Source organism: Dromiciops gliroides, chromosome 6 (genome assembly GCF_019393635.1).
Source record: "Dromiciops gliroides isolate mDroGli1 chromosome 6, mDroGli1.pri, whole genome shotgun sequence".
Taxonomy (NCBI): domain Eukaryota; kingdom Metazoa; phylum Chordata; class Mammalia; order Microbiotheria; family Microbiotheriidae; genus Dromiciops; species Dromiciops gliroides.
Genome location: NC_057866.1, coordinates 5,376,173 through 5,395,145, shown reverse-complemented (window position 1 = coordinate 5,395,145; position 18,973 = coordinate 5,376,173). Strand labels below are relative to the sequence as shown.

Genomic DNA, 18,973 nt, shown 5'->3' with positions numbered 1-18,973 from the left:
TTCCAATTTTTCACTGTCCTTGGCTCAGAAGTCACATCGTCCAGATCTGTACCAAGGATAGAGATCCTTTGACCCCATGACGACTTCAGCTCATCCACGCAACCTCTCGGTTCTCTCTTCCTATGCCCTTGCTTTCTTCTTCGTTACCTCACATTACTCTCCTGTGCCTCCTCCCTCAATGCATTCCAAGTCTCAGTCAAACAGTACCTTTGTTACCCACACATACCATGTGCTTTCCAGCCTTCATGCTCCTGCTAAGGCAATGTCAGCTGACTAGGAAGCTGGAGTTCACAAACACCCATTAAGCAGGTAGATGCCTATCAGTTTCACAGGGTGCCCTTTAAGAAACCAGAGTTTACTTAGACGATTTTCTGTTGTTTAAAATTGGGCCAGGGCGGGGCGGCTAGGTGGCGCAGTGGATAAAGCACTGGCCCTGGATTCAGGAGTACCTGAGTTCAAATCCGGCCTCAGACACTTGACACTTACTAGCTGTGTGACCCTGGGCAAGTCACTTAACCCCCATTGCCCCGCAAAAAAAAAAAAATTGGGCCAGGGTGCCAGTCCCAAGGAGTTCCCTCACTGCCCCAATTGAAACTGTTTTCTCTCCTTCCAGACTAAAATACACGGAATTGGATTTGTGAAAATCCATGCCCCCTGGAACGTTCTGTGCCGAGAGGCTGAATTTCTGAAACTCAAAATGCCCACCAAGAAGGTCAGTGGTTGTCTATCTATACAAGCCCTTCCTTAGCCTCGGGAAAGCCCAGGAGTGGGACGTGGAACTGGGCTGCTTGACGAGGGATGGTTTGCTGGTCAATTGATGCCAATGGTGCCGGCTCTTTTTTCTCCTCCAGAGTTTTTCCACAGTGACAATGAGAAGACACCTGAGCTCCCACCACACCTTCTCTTGCAGGGATCTGTTGAAGAGATTTTTTCAGTTCCTTCTTGCCTCTCTGTCTATTTTGTAGAGAAGAAGCATAACCCTGGCACTTTGTGACATGTGAGCCACCAGCCCCCAGGCTCAGGCACTAGAAGAGACAGCTTTAAAGCCCCCTGAAATTGATGGCTGATGAAAATTAAGTTAAACTTTGGGCTCTAGGCCTCCACAGTGGTGTCTCAACCCAATTCATCCTTTCCCTTTTCATCCCATTTCCTGCTCACTGCACTACTGAAAAGGAACAGTTACTAAGGGATTTTACAACCTATTCCCTGGGGGTCGTTTAGCTTGGTTTACTTCTTTGTAGAGACAAGGACCAGAGGTATGAGGAGCCATCTACACAGGCCTGTCCATCAGGCCATGTCTTTTTGCATCATCAAATAGTTTATTAGAGAACAGGCATCTCTTTGAATGTGCTGGGGAAAGTTTGCTGGATTTGATAAAATGGCTGCTTTCTCTCCATCTTCCTCACAAGCTCCTTGGGAAGGTCTTTTCCAAGAACTTGCTGTCCCAGAGTTTGTTTGTCTTTCTTAATGTCTACAGCAGGTTCATTCTCAGGCCTGTGCTGGACCAGATCGGGACAGTCACCACCCTGCACAGCTGAATGATAACCATCCCTTTTCTCCCCCAATCTCAAGATGTACCAGATTAACCAGAGCCGGGGCCTCCTCACAAAAATTAACAACGTCCTCCAGAAAATAACGGAACCCATCCAACCTCGAGTGGGAGACCAGAAATCCCAGACTGTGAAGAGATTGTCTTTCGCCTTCTCCAGGGAAAAGCAGCACCTGTGAGTATGAACTAATGCTGCCCAGCCTGGCCTGGCCCCTGGGGCTGGGGCACCTGCTGATCTTGTCTTTAGGGACTGAAAAGAAGCAAGGGTCTTCTGCTGGCTCCATATGGGCCTGGCATGGCTATTTTGCCAGGAGAGTTTGTGGATATATTCACTATTGATGTCAATCACCCATAATCACTGTAATTCATGAAAGGTGGATTGGCCATCGATTTGGGTGCCAGACCCTGCTCTCTGGCAGCAGGGATTCAGGTGGTATGAGGATTATGAGGATACAAAGACCAGCTGGCTTGTTGTCCTGCATGTATCATGCCATCTCCTCCCTCCAGGCTTTTGTCCAGCTTGTCCCTCATGCTTGGAACGTTCTCCCTCCTCCTCTGCCTCTTGGAGTGCTGAGGTGAGGTTTATAAAAGGGAGACCGCCTGCCCAAAGCCATCATTAAACCTGGAGGCCTTAGTGCTTCCCCTCCCCCAAATATATCACTTGGGATTCCATTTGTTTGACTTTTCAATTCCCTTTTCTATGAGACACACATGTGCATGTGCATGTGCTTGTTCCTCCCAGCCATCAGAATGTAGGCTCAAAGGGCCAGGAACATCTTCACTTTGTATCCCCTGGCACATAGTGGGTATTTTCTTAAAGCCTGTGGATTGAATTGAATGAAAAACCACCTAGTCCCTGGTCCTCAGGGAGAGCTGGGGAGTGGGACAGGTAGGGAGAGATGGCGTGCCCAGCAGCGAGTGCACCGTGCCACCAGGACCATGGGGGAGTAGAGGCCTGGGATAATTCCCCTTGTGGTGCAGGTGTGGTCTGAGAGCAGCTGTCCACTCCAGAGGAAGAGGGGACCTCGGGCCCAGAGACTCTGCCAGCCAAGCTATCGGGCCTTCTGAGAAGGGTCAGCCCTTTAGAAGAGGGCCGGGGATCAAGGATCCGTAGGAGGCCTGAACCGGCTCCTCCTCTCTTGCCAGCCAGTGAAGGCGGGTGGGAGGTCTGGCCTGGGCGAGGGCAGTTGGCCTAACTCCTAATAAGGGAATACTGTTTTCTTTGGTTGGAAACCAGAGGCCCCTAAATCAATAAGTCTGCCCCACCTTCTTTGCCCTGGTGTCATCTCACAAGTAAATAATGTTGAGCAAGCCAGCGAGACTTGTTGACAGATATCTCTGAGGCCACAGCCACAGTCCTTGGGCTTCCTGGGGGTGGGGTGGGGGTCCCCGTAAATAGCCCCATTTGTCAAGGCCCAGGGATCCGATGCTGCTGATCCCAGCCCTCCGATAATGGAGAGATGCAGCAAAGGGCAAGGGACTGGCCCAAGGTCCCACAGCCCAGCATTCAAACCTAGTTTGTGTGCTAGGAAACTTCCCCCTATCCTGACTGGCTCAGTGCTGGCTGCCCATGCCAGATGCCACCACAGACACCATTGGCTTGGGGTGGGAACAGGCAGGATTTACCTTGGGACTCACAGGCTCTGGACAGTAACGGCCAAGGACCTCCTTGCTCCTCCCTCTCTCCTCCTCCCTCCTCCCTCCTGCTCCCTCCCCCCTCTTTCCTTTCACCTTTTCCTTCCTTCCTCCCTCTCCCCTCTTTTCACCTCCTTCCTCCTCCCCTCTCCTTCCTTCTTCCCCCTCCCCCCCCAACTCCTCCCTCCTTCTTCCTCCCCCTCCTCCCTCCCTCCTGTGCAAGGCTGGTGATGCTGTCATGTCATTGGTATCTCCATGGGTGCCCTGTTGAGACTGTAAGCTCCCTCAGGGAAGAGAAACATGGTTGACTGTCTAGAGAACAGCAAAGTTCCCCGAGCCCTGGAGCCTCACAGTCTTCTTGGGTGGGAGGCCAACCCCTCCAGCCACATATACACCAACAACAATGCAGTAATGATAACTAGTGTTTGTAGGGCTGCAAGTTCTGGGAGTCCATGTGTTATCATCTCATTTGCTCCTCACAACAACTCTGGGAGCAGGTGCTATTATCAGTACCATTTTACAGATGGGGAAACTGAGGCAAACAGCACTTGGGTGACTGGTTCAGGGACACACAGCTAGCAAGAGTCTGATACAGGATTTGGAGTTTTTTGGACTGTAGGACCACCAGGCTGTCCATGAGCTGAGAAATCTGTGGGTTCAGCTGTGTTGGAGCAACCAGATGTGGTGCAGCTTGTCTGCAAGGCAGAGTTTTAGCTGGTCTCTGTCTCAGAGAGGTGCAGTGACTTGCCTGTGGCCACCCAGCTTGGCATCAGGACCTCTGTTCTCTGCACTAAACCACCCCCACTCTTGTGGGCTGGCTACAGGTTGGGCTAAATGCCATCTAAGGCCCCTTTTTGCCTGGAAGTGGCTGCTCAGAGAGAGTTGATTACACAGCTCTCAAGTGTCAGAGGTGTGATTTGAACCCAGGCCAGTGCAACCTTGGTGGCTGAGCAAAGCCCCTGAAAGATGCAGCCACACCCTACTGGGTCCTCCTTAGGGACCTGGAGCTGGCGGCCCCCAGGGCTACTGCTGCTGGCTCTGTCAGAAGGTTCCCATACTTACTAACTCTGTGTGTGTGTGTGTGTGTGTGTGTGTGTGTGTGTGTGTGTGTATGACCTTGGACTTGACACTCTCCTCAGAGGGTCAGTTTCCTCACCTTTAAAACATGTATATATTTGCTTAGAATCATGGGATCCGGACTTTAGACCACTTGTTGTTCAGTCATGCCTGACTCTTCATGCCATGACTCCATTTGGGGTTTTCTTGGCAAAGATACTGGAGTGGCTCCATTTCCTTCTCCAGCTCATTGAGGAAACTGAAGCAACCAGGGTGAAGTGACTTGCCCAGGGTCACAAAGCTGGGAAGTGTCCGAGGCTGGATTTGAACTCAGGTCTTCCTGACTGCAGGCCTGGTACTCCCTCCACCGCACCACCTGATTGTCCTAGACTGTGACCTCTTTTATTTTAGCCATAAGAAAACCACATCCCAGAGAGGTTAAGACATTTAGTAAAGTCATGCAGGTCTGCCTGCCTCCCAAGTACAATATTCTCTGCATCACTGTTCCCTGACAGTCATGGTGAGGACTCACTGTTAGTGAGTGAGAAGCTGACTATTAGGCTTCTGTATTTCTTCCTCTGACAAGCCTAACGAGTTCTTACCCTAAGTGAGTTGGGGGGGGGCGGGGAGCCTTGTAGGAAGCAGCAATGGGCTGCTCTGTGCTGGCCGCTGCCCGTGGCCTTCTCTCCTGTGGGAGGCTTGGACAGAAATGTTGCCCGAGAGGTCAGTCTCCGTTCCGAGCTGCCAACAGTGGTCCTGTTTCCGCTATCATTTGTTGTTAGGGACTTCCCAGTTCCCAGCAGGTTGAACATGGGCCAAGGCTCTGCCCAGTAACCAGTGCGTGTTCTCTTCGATCTCCCCACAGGTTTGACCTGACCGATAAGGATTCCTTTTTTGACAGCAAGACTCGAAGCACCATAGTGAGTATGGCGAGCCTTCTTGTGTCCCCTATGGCTGAGGGCTTGCCCTTGGCAATTCAGCATGAGTGTCCCTTCCAACGTCTTCCTCTGATGGAAGGGGGTGCCCGGGCCATGATCACAAGTGACAGACTTTGGAGGTCAGAATACTGTGCTGACCAGAAGTGGGGAGGAAGCCTTACTTGGGAGAGAGAGGCAGGAAGGAGAACTTACGTCCCCACATTTGAATAACGTCTGGCCCTGAATCATCCTGAAGCAGAAAGAGAAAAGTGGTGCCTTTCTCAGAGTCCCCTGGAAATTCAGCCGGGTTTGTGTTGTGTAAACTCCTGCACCCTGCGTGCCCCCACGGCCTGGGAGTTCATTGGCTCCTGGCCCTGCCTCTTCTGGGATGCAGGTCTCAGAGGAGCCAGGCACTGGGTCTGGGGTGTACATTGTGCCCCCACTGGTGTGTCCCAACAAATGACGGCCTGCAATCTGAGCAGGGCCACCCTGCCCTGGTGCAGAGCCTGCCTTTCTGTTTAGGTCTCAGCTGCCCGCTGGGAAAGCAGCCAGTCCTCACGCTGGATGTGCCCCGGCTCCGGGCAAGCCTTTTATCTCAACAAGAAATTAATGCTGCGGCCAAGTTGTTCTTCCCAGGACTTCTCTGCGGAGCAAGTAAACAAGCCTGCAGCTTTAGCCTAGCTGGGGGACAGGAGGAGGGGGTCAGGTGGCCCTGCTCTGGGGCTGCCCAGCACCACTCCAGTGGCTCTGCTAGACGTAGGGGGAAAGAGGCTTTGGTTAGCCCAGCTCTGCTGCCCCAGAAGAATGTGCCAGGTGGTCTTGGGAGGGAGTTGAAAAGAGTCTCTCTTCTCTTAGCAATGGGCTTTTGAAGACCCAGACACCTGAGGACCTGGCTGGATTGGGAGTGAGTTCAGAGGGGCTGAGATTCCAAACTGGGAGGCAACTTAAAGATTCTTTAAAACACTCACCTCACTTGACAGATGAAGGTCCAAAGAGCCCCAGAAAGGGCTGCCCCCATTAAGGAAGGAGCTGGCTGGCCCCCTTTGGGAAGGAGGGAGCAGCTTAAACCAATTTCAGACCCTCTTCCAAGGTAGTGCGCCACTTCTGCTCCTAGTCCGGCCTGGTCTGCTCCAGCACGGGCCTGGACAAGAGTGCCTGGAGCATTCCCCACCAATCACCAGCCTTTCTGAGCTATGGGGCCCAGAGTACGGGTATCTTTCCCTGGGGGGCAGCTCTCCTCATTGGGGGTGGGGGGCTTATTTATTTAATCTAGCAGACTTTGTCCTTTCTGCCATCCACTATTCTTGGTTCTGCCCTCTGGAGGCCAACAGTTGCTTCAGACCCAGCTCTTGTCTGCTGGAATCTTTTCATCTTCAGGCAAACCCTCCCCCTCCCCCCAAGTTCACTTCAGCCAGGCCCTAAGTAGTGTGACCTTGAGGCCCTTCCTCATCCTGGGTGACCTCATCTGGCCACCCAGTTCAGCCTAGCTCTGAAAAGACAGCAAGGTGTGTGACATCCCCTGTGCCACCGAGCTGGGCTCCACCAGACCACGTATCACCTCGTGGCAGCTGGGCAAAAAGCCTTGGACAACACCGAAGGCCTGGCCCTCTAGATGGTGGGAACGAGGGACAGAACCAGCTACAACCCCATGACTTTCACAGTCTTGTTCCTTTGGGAATGTTTCCCAGGGCCCACACAAGCAGGCTTCTCTAGGGTCCTCAGGAACGCGGGCCTTGGCTGGGGCGTCATCGCTGACACCATTTCAGAGTCCAGTCCCAGGCTTCCCTCTGGGATCACGGGCCATGGGTCTGCTCGCTCCCTGGAGTTGGTGAAGATGGGCATTTGGGGTCGTAGGGAAGAAGGCTGTTGACTGTGTGCATGGAACGCCAGGCTCCCCAGACCTGGAATTCTTAAAGGTGAGACGTCTCTCTCCCTGTTCTTGTCTCTCTGACTTAGGTCTACGAGATCTTGAAGAGAACAACTTGTTCCAAAGCCAGCATGGGTAAGGAGAGCCGTGCCACGGTTGTGGAGGCCACGGGGGTCAAGTGACTTGCCCAGGGTCACACAGCTATAAGTGTCAAGTGTCTGAGGGCAGATTTGAACTCAGGTCCTCCTGACTCCAGGGCCGGTGCTCTATCCACTGCGCCACCTAGCTGCCCCCCCTTTATTTTCATTCATTCATTTATTTTTTGGGGGGTGAGGCAATGGGGGTTAAGTGACTTGCCCAGGGTCACACAGCTATAAGTGTCAAGTGTCTGAGGGCAGATTTGAACTCGGGTCCTCCTGACTCCAGGGCCGGTGCTTTACGCACTGCGCCACCTAGCTGCCCCCCCTTTATTTTCATTCATTCATTTATTTTTTGGGGGGTGAGGCAATTGGGGTTAAGTGACTTGCCCAGGGTCACACACCTAGTAAGTGTTAAGTGTCTGAGGCCGGATTTGAACTCGGGTCCTCCTGACTCCAGGGCCGGTGCTCTATCCACTGCGCCACCTAGCTGCCCCTGCTGGGACTTTTAATGCAAGGTTTCAACAAGAGAGCTGGAAGGATTTTTTTAAATGTTGGTCCTGTCTGGGTCAGCTGGCCCAGGGCCTCCTGGGTGCTAGGATTGTATGCTGGTCTATATCGGGAACCTTTAACCTCTGGCAGGGGATCTCAATGACACTGGCCATCACTGAAGGGCACCGAGAGACCATCGCTTACTCGAGAGGACTCAGTAATCATTGGGAAATGATGATGATGACATGAATCACGATACTTGATATTGGGGGCTCAGTTCATGAAGGATCTCCTCAGGCTCTCTGCTTGGTGCTGGGCCTTCTAAGATCTTGGGCGCCACCCAGACCTGGGCTCCTCACGTGAGCTTGTCTTGGCCTGGAGTCGGAGCCTCTGTTAGACCCTCCAGTCTTAGGGACGGGACATGGGCCAAGGACAGAAAAGCAGCCCCTTCTTGGCCATCCCCCCGGCTACCCAGGCAGGGACGGCTGGGGACCCGCTATGCCATGGAGAGCTGCCGTGAACCACTCACGGCTCAGAGCAGAGACGGCGATAAGCGAAGTCCGTCTGTCCCAGGGAGGCTCATTCTAACCACCACTGACTCCCTGTGGGGGTCAAAGTCCCTCCCTAGAGAACCTACATAGGGTGGGCAGCCAAGCTTTTTCTCCTGCTTCTCTGGCAGCTGAAAACCTGCCCTGACAGGCCTGGGGGACAGAGGGCTTTGATGAGCAGGACCACTGAGGCAACCTCAGCAACAGAAATTCTTGGAGGGTCTGCCCCATTCCTGCAGCTGATGAAGGCTTTATGTCCAGGGACTGGGGAGAAAGGGAGGTGACACCAGAAGCCATCCATCAGTCAATCCGTTATCATTTATTAAACACCTTCTGTGTGCCCAGGATTCAGAGAAGGCCAAAAATGTGGCTCCCCCTCCCCCTAGCTGCCATTCTGGTGGGGAGACAAGTAGCTGGTGGAGGGGGGGGATTGGAGACAACCAAGACAAAGACAGGGAAGTGGGAGATGGAGGGATGTGCTCTCATACAGAGAGAGGTCTCAGAGGCCACCTAGTCCAGCCGCCTCGTTTTCCAGGTGAGGAAACTGAGTCCCGGTTTAGTGAAGTGACTCATCCCTTTCAGCTCCCCATCTTGTGCTTCCTGGAAAACCCCCTCCAGGTACAGAGAAGCTTCCCATGCCCCACATTCCTCCTCAGCCGAGGTACTGAATGGTGGGTGCTGCGTTCCTCTGGCCCCTTCTCGGCCCTGAGCAGCCTCACCTCTAGTCCTAACTCCTGCCTCTGGGCATGGGGAGACACACTCACCTGGGTCAGGCCTCCTTCAAGGGAGCACAGTGGAAAACTGTCTGCCTCAGTTTCCTTTTCTGTGAAATGGGAGTGTCAATAGTGGCAACTTTCTGGAGTTATTGTGAGACTCCAACAAGGTGGTAGCTGTGAAGCACTTTGTAACCCTAAAGTGACTATTCCTCCTGTTCATCAGAGCACGGTTAGGAGTCCAGTCTGAATCCATTTCCCTGGAGTCAGCATTTCCATGTGCAAGGCCCTGTGGATCCCATGAGAAGAGCAGGACCCAGCCCCCGCCCTCCAAGGACTCACCTGGCTTACCCTATCCGAGCTCTTAGAGGCCAAAAGTCCCAACCTCTCATTGCATAGATGAGCAAAACAGGACTGGAGTTTAATCCACACCTAGTGTCACATGGACCTGTCAGCCTTGGAGGCAGGATTCAAACCCAGATCTTCTGACTCGAGAACCACATCCTTTCCACTGTACCAGACAGAGGCTTATGAGAAGCTAGCCTCCCCCCATCCCTGACCCTTAAAACATCCCCCTGCCGGAAGGGCCCAGAAGTTTGGTGGCCCCGGCTTGGGTCTAAGCCCAGTCCCCGAAGGGGATTGTCCCCGAGCCTTCCCAAGTCCCTCAGCTCCCATTCCCTGTCGGCGTGTTTCTTTTATTTCCAAATGCAACATTAAAGTGCTTGGAGGCCCATTCTTGTAACTAATAGACTGATGTGTAAACAGGGCAAGGAGAGGGAAGAAAGAAGGATTCTGCTCTTTTAAATAAAAGGAGGAAATGTGGCCAATATGGTAAGTCCGGTCCTCCCGCTCCTGCCCAAGGCTGTGGGAAAACTCCCTCCTGCTTCTCAAGCCAGTCTCCAGCCTCCTTTCAAATTGTATGTGTGTTTCCTCACACCATCAATTTCCCCTTCCGTGTTTTCCTCGTGATTTGCTCTTTTCTAACCCCTCAAATACATACTTTCGAATCTGCAGGCTTTCCCTCCTAAGCAGGTGGGGTAATAGGAGTAACTTGCTCTCGGTCCCTCCCAGATGTAACGCTCTCTTTTTTCCTCTGTAAATTTCTAATCCTGAAAATTGAGCATGTTTTAATCTGCTGCTCGGTAACAGCCGTGAGCGAGGCAGCCTCTCCGGGAAGATCAGTGCAGAGGGATTTCTGGTTTCTGGGGAGCCAAACTTACTGACTTCTCTTGGAGGACATTCTTTCAGTGACTGAGATATTTCTGCTGATTTCAGGAGAACAGGGGATGTGGGGCTGGTCACTAATCCTTCGAATGCCTCTCTTTTTAAGGAATCACCAGCCTCCTGGCCAATGGAGTGTATAGCGCAGCCTACCCCCTGCACGATGTAAGTGACCGGGGAAAGCGTCTCATCCCTGTTTAAAGGGAAGTGGGAAATGCTCTAGAAAGCTTACACTTTATTCTGTTCCCTGAATAGTAACTCCATTTACACCGATGAGTAAATACATGGATCTGACACAGGAGAGAACATTGCTAGTCCAAAGGGATCAAGAAAGGCTTCCCCTGGGAGGAGGGACCCGGGGTGGTGAACCCTGAAGGAGACTGAGGATTCTAGGAGACAGCAATGAGGAGGAAGGGTGCATCTGGTGTGCTGGATAGCCTGGGCAAAGGCGGGGGGGGGGGGGGGAATAGCCTGCTGAGCTCATGGAGCCGAAAGCAGCCTTTGACCAGAGCCATGAGTAGAAGAGGAATGGTGGGTAAATGAGTGACCCTAGAGCCTAATGATGACAAGTTTGAGCTTTGTATTTGAGGCCAGATGTAATAGGGAGCCCCAACATTATTGAACAGGGGAGAGGCATGTATTTAGGAAGATGATTTTGGCTACGGCAGGGCACGTCCTAACTGCTGATTGATCAGAAAGGGCCCTGGCTCTGGACTCAGGTTTGGATTCCAGATGTACTACTTGCTCCCTAAGTCACCAGAAGGGACCCAGGGTGTCACTTTCCCCAGATGTCAAAAGAAAGGGTGTGTAAGCCAGGAAGCTTGGGAGGCTGTCTCACTGGTCCAGGAGAGATTTCCACTGCAGTCACCCACATTGGGGGGTAAGGTGGCGTGCACAGTGCCAGGGTTGGCTCTGGCCCTGCATGCCGGGTGGCGAGACCCCCTGCTCTTCTTTGCTTGTAAGGCCACCTCGTGGGGGCAGCTGAAGACCAGGCTTCTCAGAGCTGACCATCTGCCTGACCTGACTTTTCCAGAATAAGTAGCTGCTTCCCAGACTCCTCCCTCGGGTCTGTGTCCCCTGGGCAGATGGGAGCCCATCTGTAGTTGGCTGCCCTCTGTCTGACGAGAAGAGCCACCCCGTTCTGATTGTCTCTATAGAAACAGGGCCAAAATTGAGGGACGTTTTACCAGAACCGGGTACCAGGCCAGTGTGAGCACTGTGGGAACCTGGGGATCTTCCAAGCGTGCTTATGGTGGAGCTTAGGGCTTCAGATGGGCTAGGAGCCAGGTAGTGGAAAGCCCATGGGGCTAGAAAGCAGGGTACTGGGACTGTAGGCTGGGAGCAATCATGGGAACACAAGCATGGTGTGGCCTGAGAAGAGTCTCGATCTCCACTTACTCGTCTGTGAAATGGAAACGCTTCCATCCTAAACCATAGACCATGGAGCTGGGAAGGGCCGCCCAGTCAAACCCTTTCTTTTACAATTGGGGAAAGTGAAGCCCTGCATCTCTCATGGTGACCCAGGGGCAAGTAGCAGATCCAGAATCCGCACCCAAAACCTGGCCAAGGCTCTCTGTAACCCATCAACAAGTATTGATGAAGCACCTACTATGTGCTAGGCATTCTACCGGGTGCCAGAAATACAAGTAGGAAGAACAGAACAACCCATCCTCACCATGAGCTCCCATTTAATCTGTCTCTGTCCTGTGAGACCAGCTGGGTATGGAGACCCGAACCCGAGGGTTTGTCTCTGTGGCAACCAGTAGACCTATGGGGGATGGGGGGGAAGCTACATGAGCACACCCCCGAGGGCATGAGAGAAAGCCCTCACCATGGAGTCATGTAACTTTTCTGTGTGTTTTTTTACAGGGTGACTTTGAAGGAGATGTTGAGTTAAATGACAGAAAAGTAAGTTAATGCAGAGTTTTCAGCTGGTTCCCATCGCAGCCAGCCACCAGCATCCATTAAGCAACAGCTGTGTGCAGGACATGGCGTTCAGCTTTGGGGCCCCTGCCTAAGGAGCTTCCATTGTACTTGGAGTTATGAACATACATAAATGTTTGGAGAGGGAGTGAATACTAACAACCTGGTGAATCAGGGGAGCTTCCTGGAGGAGGTGGGCTCTGGAATTGAGACTCCAAGGAAGCCAGGGATTCTAAGTCATTAGCCTGGTACAATGGCAAGGGCCCTGGACTTAGGTCAGAAGATGTGGGTTTAAATCCTGTCTCTGACACTTCATAGCTTGGTGACCTTAGGTAAGTCACTTGATGTCTCTGGGTCTCAGTTTTCTCATAAAATGAGGTTGTAAATTAGGTTATTCTCAATGGCCTCAAAGTTCCCTCTAAATCAATGATCTTAAAATCCCAAGCATCCCTAGTGAACACCTTCATTAAAGTTGGCCAGAGTCCAGGGTGTCCCTGTTCTGACGTCAATGGCCTCCTGCTACTCCTTAGTAGCCACTTTATTGGTCAGTCAGTTAATCCGAAACTATTTATTGAGGACCTACTATATGTTAGATGCTTGAGACACAAAGACAAAAGCAAGATCAGCCCCTGTGCTCCAAGAGCTGATCATCAATTGGAGTAGACAACATGTATTAGCGTATGCAGAATAAAAATCCATACATGTTCAATATGAAGATAATGAAGGGGGAACCTACTGGGCAGGTGGAGGCATCAGGAGAAGCTCCTATTAGAAGTGGAAGGATGAGCAGAACCTTGAAAGAAACAGGATTTTGAGAGGTGGAGGTGAGAAGGTGGTGTGTTCTGGTCACAAAGAGACAGCCAGGACAAAGGCTTGGAGATGGGAAATGAAAGTGGCAGCTGTGAGGAACAAAAAGAGAACAATAAGTGAAGGAGAATAATAAATCATGAAGCTGGGAAGGGCTTTCAAAAAGCCAAGCAGGGGGGCTCTATGCTTGCCCCTGGAGATTATTAAGGGGAGAGTGGAGGCATAACATGGTCAGGGCTGCTTGGTGGCTGAGTGCAGCGTGGATCAGAGAGGAGAGATGCTGAAGGTACAGCGGCCAGCCCAGAGCTAGCTCTTGGCCACTTTCCATCCCTGTGCCACTCAAGAGATGGCCTTGCAACCTCCCTTGTGCCATCATAGAATCACCAAATGTTAGCGATGACGGAGTCCACCCCGTCCATCCAAAGGGAAGAGAGGGCCGTTAGCATCCTCCCAACAGCACAGCATTGCCAGGAGGCTGTCCCAGACTCCCAAACTCTTGGAGCTGCTTTAAGTGTTTATCTTCATCAAGTAGCCCAGAGCTTGGTCCTTAACCCTTTTCTCTATAAGAACTATCATTCTCCCACAATTGTTCAGTGACAGTTTCAGGGCTCAGCAGCCTTCCCAGCACCCAGCCCTCGGAGTATTCAGCTGAGGGTCCAACGTGACCCTCAATGTGGCAAGGAGATTTGAAGAACATTGGAAGCCAGGGTAGAGTCTTGGCAAATGCTGAGTCTCTTTCTGTCCCATCCATCCAACTCATGATTGAATTGCAAAAGTCCCTGGATGCCCACATACCAAGCTCTCTTTTTTTGGAAAGGATTTATTTCTCATAATGGATCTATGCACGTGGGGGAGAATGAAAGCCTTGTTCCCTCCAGAGCCAGCTCTGGGCATTATTAGGCATCAGGAAAAGTGGTTTGGTGCCACTTGTGAGGAGGCTCCTTCTCTTAGGACCCCCACCCACCTATCGATAGCCCTGCTAGCAAAGGAAGGCAGAACCCTAACCCCCCACTGTCATCCTGTGAATTCACCCTGTCTTTACTGAATGACTTAGGGAATGGTGATGGAGGAACTTTGATACACACTTCAGCTTGGTCTCCTCAGTTCACCCAGAGTGAGGCCCTTGTCCCAGCACACACCTGAGCCTTTGTGACTTTCTGTAGCCTGTGGCATCCCTCACCTGATGGCCAGCCGCCTGGTGATGAAGGGAATAACTGACATAGGAAAGCTTCACACACTTGCATGATGGGAAAGGACAGGAGTACTCAGGAAGCCTTTCCCCCCAGGCCAGAGTCTTCCTCTTCCTCCCATTGCCCAGGGTCAGGGATGACAGTAGGGAGCAGCCCTTGTGTGTGTGTATGTGTGGACGGTGTCCCTAACCATCTCTCCCAAGAGAAAGGGAGCGGCATTCCCTGCCCCAAAGGATGTACCAATGTGGCTGCCTACCCCCCCTCCCCGCCCCCAACCAGCCTTTTCTGCTGTTTCTCATGGAGAGCGTGGGTGTGCTCAAGGGACAGGAAAGAATAGGAAAACCACAATTCCCAACCCAGGCTCGGTGGGTGGGGTTCTGAGCTGCAATTTCATAGCTGTGAGAATTCTGGGTGTATAAGTTCCATCCGCTAATGCAGCTCAACCACTTGTCCAGGCCTCTGAGAAGTGGAGTCATGTGGCTCTTCTGTGTCAGAAACAGGACAAGAACCCTGGTCTTCCCAAGGCCATAAACAACCCTCTGGCGACTGTCCCCACTGGCAATCTGTCATCCCATACCCATCTAGAAAGGAGCCGGGACACTATCCTTGGCCCTCCCCCTGTGCCTCCTCCAGTTCACGGCAGCCTCGTCTTTCTAAGTATGTGGGAAATGCGGCTCATGAGATCCTCCCCTTCCTAACCCCTTTTGTTTTCCAGGTTCTGTGTGAGGAGTGGGCCACCTATGGGGCCTTCTACAAGTTTCAGCCAATTGACCTGATCAGGTGAGGTACACTGGGCCCTGAATGGACCAGGGCCACTGGTGGTCATCAAATCCATCTTCCATTAGGAGCCTAGATGTCCAGTCTGTCCTGTGGCTTAGAGCAACCAACCCATGTCCCTTTGAGAATCTGGTGTTTTTCTCTTAGGCTGTGCAGTCTAGCCTGGGGTGACTTAAGTTTGACCTAGATACTGTTGAGTCTTTATTCAAGGCAGACAATGGACTTCCAAAGAAAGCCCTTCTCTTCTCTGGATGCCCCCTCCTCAGCTTCTCCAGGTCTCATGCCAGCTCCATCCCTTTGTTTATCACCTAGGTAGCTGTGAAGTCAAGGGAGCTCTTACCTTGTTCTGAGCAAGAGATTCTTCTCAGGAGCAAGAAAAAGGGGGAAGATGGGGACGGCCAGCCCAGAAAGCCAGAACCCTGCCTGTGTGTTGGCAAAACTCAAGAAAATGAGAGGAGAGGGAAGGAAAAAAGAAGGGAGAGGAAGAGAGGAGAGGGAAGGAGAGAGAGATAGAGAAAGGAAGCCTTGCCAAGAAAGAGGATGGATGTGCTCAGACCCCCATTCTCCAGCACTGGGCCTTGGGAGGGGACTGGGGCATGGGGGGCAGCCTTCTCTGAGCCCCTCTACCCTGCTTGGTTTCAGGAAGTATTTTGGTGAGAAGGTTGGCCTGTATTTTGCCTGGCTGGGCGTGTACACCCAGATGCTCATTCCAGCTTCCGTAGTTGGGATCATCGTATTCCTGTACGGATGTCTCACGGTTGATGAAAACATACCCAGGTAGGCCAGAAAAGAGTCACCTCTAAGGCGCTTAACTCGGGGGCACGGTCTAGTCTGATCCCTGACACTCAGTTGTGGAGTCTGAGGGTCCCTGGCCTGTGCTCCTTGGAACCCTTTGACCTGGGGCATGTCCCCTCCCTAGACCTGAATTTCCTCCCCTATAAATGAGATTGGACCAGATGACCTCAAATCCCTCCCACCGGTCCTATGTCCTAGGACCTCATGAGCTGATAGATAGTTCCAGGGGTCAACCCTTCACCCCCACATCCCTGGTGAGGAAAAAAGGGGTCCAAGGAGGTATACCAAGTCGTTTAATATAGGCAAAGAGGATGAAAGTTATTCCTGGGAACGAGGCCTTTGTGGTCCATTTTACTGTCCATCAGGAGACAGTAGATGAAGGGTGTGACCTACTTTTAGTCACCATGTGACCTGAAAGCAACTGCCTCCCAGTGAAGTTGGGGAGAAAGACAGGGAGATTCCCAAAGTTCTCATCCAGCGCACCCACCCCGCCCCCCATCAGTCCAGCCATTTGGGGGAACTTCGTGGAAACAACGTTGCAAACAAAAGTCCTGGGTTCCCTCAGCATGGGTGAGGTGTCAAACATGGCCCAACTGTTGGGTTTCTCCTTTCAAAAATGGCAAAGTTCAAGTGTGTCATGGTCTGGGAAAAACCCCAAGACCTAAGTAGTGGCTCAGAGACAAATGGTCAGAGTGCAAAGTGACATTTGAGATGGTTGAATCCAACCCCTTTGTCCCTGCAGTACCAGGGAGAGAGCCTTGGGAAGGGACTGGCAGAGCTAGGTCTTGGGACTCCTCGCCCTACTGTGTGCTGCTTGAGCACCTTCCTTCTACCAGTCCCGTCAGCACTGGCCTGGCCCCGGGATCCCTCAAACACCCTTCCCTGGCTACCCTGGCCCTGTATGTTCTGTCTCCTCCCTAGACAGCAGGGACCATCCTCCACACTGAGCAGGATACATGGCACATAGTAGGTGCTTTAGCATTCACTACTTCAGAGTCCCTGGCCCTGTTTCTATCCTTTTAGAATGGTTGGCACAAAAACAACCAACCAGCCCACAAATAAATGGTGACCTTTTAGTGACAGACTGTGTCTCCTTAGCCTCAGAGGGCAGCGTCAGGAGCCAGGGGGTGGGTGGGTGGTACAGAAAGGACGATTTAGGCCTGTATCACCAGCGAGAGCCGCCCAACCCAGAGCAGGAGGCGAGGAGCTCCCCTTCCCTAGAGGGCCCCACACGTTGTGTTGTTGAGGAATTCTGGATCACTCCAGTTTGGGCGCAGCTGCCTCTGGTGCCGCTTCCCACCCAGCTGTTCTTTGGTTCCGTGCAGTGGTTTCAGGGCCATTGATATGCCCTGCTTTAGAGACGTGAACCTACCCGACTGAACAAGCACGGAGCTTTGGTCACCTCCCTTGCTCTCGCTTAGCCTCAGTTTCTTCATCTACCAAATGGGTCAACTGGAAAGGGAGCAGAAAGGGAGGGAAGGGAGCAAGCCCTTAATAAAGGCTTCATGCTAAGCGTTTTATAGCATCTCAATTGATCCTCACAACTCTGGGAGTCTGTGGGGGAGGAGGGAACTCAGTACTGAAACCTGTGGTCTCATTGGTGTGGGACCCCAACCACTGCTGTACTTCAGGGTCTTTATTGCCACTCACCTTCCTTTAAGAGGTGCCAGGGCACTGAAGGGCTATAGTGGCTTGCTCAGGATCACCCCGCTGGTACATGTTAGAAGCCCAAGGCTCCTGCCTCCATCCCCAGGCCCATACAATGTCACCTACCCAGGACTGCCCAGGCTCGAGGGTGATCAGGGAGGGCTTCCTGGGGAGGTGGCCTGGGGTTGAGCCTTAAGAGGAACAAAGGATTCCACTGGGCAGGGGAGGGGGCACAACTACAAGTCTGCCAGTGGGGCTGGAAGCTAAGAACGCCCCAAAGGGAATAAATGCCCTGTGTTAAACCCGGGCAGGCCCACTGAATCCAGAATGGGAAGGGCTTTGAATGCCGAGCCCAAGAGTTTAGAAGCAAGAGCCCCTCCCTGAGGTCCCATCCAGCTCTCCTCCCAGGAGCCTATGAATTTAGTGGTTTTTCTCTAGTGGAGGAGGTTGTCAAATGCCACCTTGGTGCGGATTTTTCTGAATGATGTGTGAAGCTCCTGACGGCTGCCAACCCCCGCCCCCCGCCATCCCCATCCCCTGTGCTGGGCCAGGAGCGAGTCTAGGACAGGGATGGGGTTGGAGGGGGCCCCAGGGTATGAGGTGTGGCAGCTCATCCCTTTCCAAGAAGCCGGGCTTTTCTGTTTTGGTCTGTTTGCCCAAGAAACCAAAGCAAGCTTTCCTGGTGTCAAAGAAAGCTCAGCATGGGGTGGTGAGCAGGCACCAGGCACCGCAGAAGCGGGCCGGTGTTTTCTTTCCAAATCACCTCAGTTGTAAAATAAAAGAGGGCCTTTCTACAGAGCTCGTTAAGGCTGGATCTCAGCACAAAAGCTGGGGGAGGAAAAGAAACAAGGAAGGAAAAGGAGGAGCCAAGATACACAGTCTGGGGGCACGTGGGGGGGGCTCGTGAAGCCATGGGGCACAGCCCCCAGCTGCCAGTGGGGAACTAGGTGTTTCTGCTCCAAAATCTAGGGAATTGTCAGGAAAGCCGCCGCTTTGGCTGCAGGGTATTTTATGTGTGTGCTCTCAATTGAGCCTCATCATGAGCAAGCCTGTCAGGGTTCTTTATCCCCATCTGACAGCCGAGGACACTGAGGCTCAGAGGTCAAGTGACTTGCCCAGGGTCACCTAGCTAGTACATCCTGTCAGAGGCAAGAGCACTCCCATGCCTGCCTTATGGCAAAGACAACAGGAATAATGTCATCCAAAGGTGCTGCCCTGCCCTGCGTGACCAAGTTCAAGGTTGCTGTGATAGCTGGAACAATCACAAGGTATTTCATAGTGGATAGACCACTGGTTCAAGAGGGAGCTGTGACCTTGGGCAAGTCACTGAACTTTTCTGAGCCTCAGTTTCCCCACCTGCAAAATGGAAATGAGTATATAACCTATATCAGATTGCTTGCTGTCTTGGGGAGGGGAGAGGGAGGGAAGGGAGGGAGGGAGAAAAATTTGAACTAGAAATCTTATAAAAAAGAAATGTTGAAAACTACCTCTACATGTAATTAGAAAATAATAAAATACTTTTATGATTTAAAAAAATGGAAATGAGAATAGTATCTGCCTCACTAGGTTGTTATGAGGATCAGATGAGAGTGTTAAATGTTTCACAAACCTTAACACTTGTGGAAATGTCACTAATTGATAACACTAATTAACAGTTATAGTAGATGGCAGGCAAGAGGTGAAGCCTCAGAGTTAGGAA

At 52.1% G+C, this 18,973-nt stretch overlaps 1 protein-coding gene across 1 annotated transcript in view; it reads left to right on the top strand.

Moving 5' to 3' along the window:
* ANO1 (anoctamin 1) overlaps window positions 1-18,973 on the top strand; it is a 163,262-nt gene that overhangs the window by 93,913 nt on the left and 50,376 nt on the right. The window contains 9 exon segments of the mRNA XM_043969515.1: window positions 614-712; window positions 1,573-1,724; window positions 5,106-5,160; window positions 7,114-7,159; window positions 9,680-9,745; window positions 10,245-10,300; window positions 12,005-12,043; window positions 14,771-14,835; window positions 15,475-15,609. Coding sequence (XP_043825450.1) covers window positions 614-712; window positions 1,573-1,724; window positions 5,106-5,160; window positions 7,114-7,159; window positions 9,680-9,745; window positions 10,245-10,300; window positions 12,005-12,043; window positions 14,771-14,835; window positions 15,475-15,609 — 713 coding nt within the window.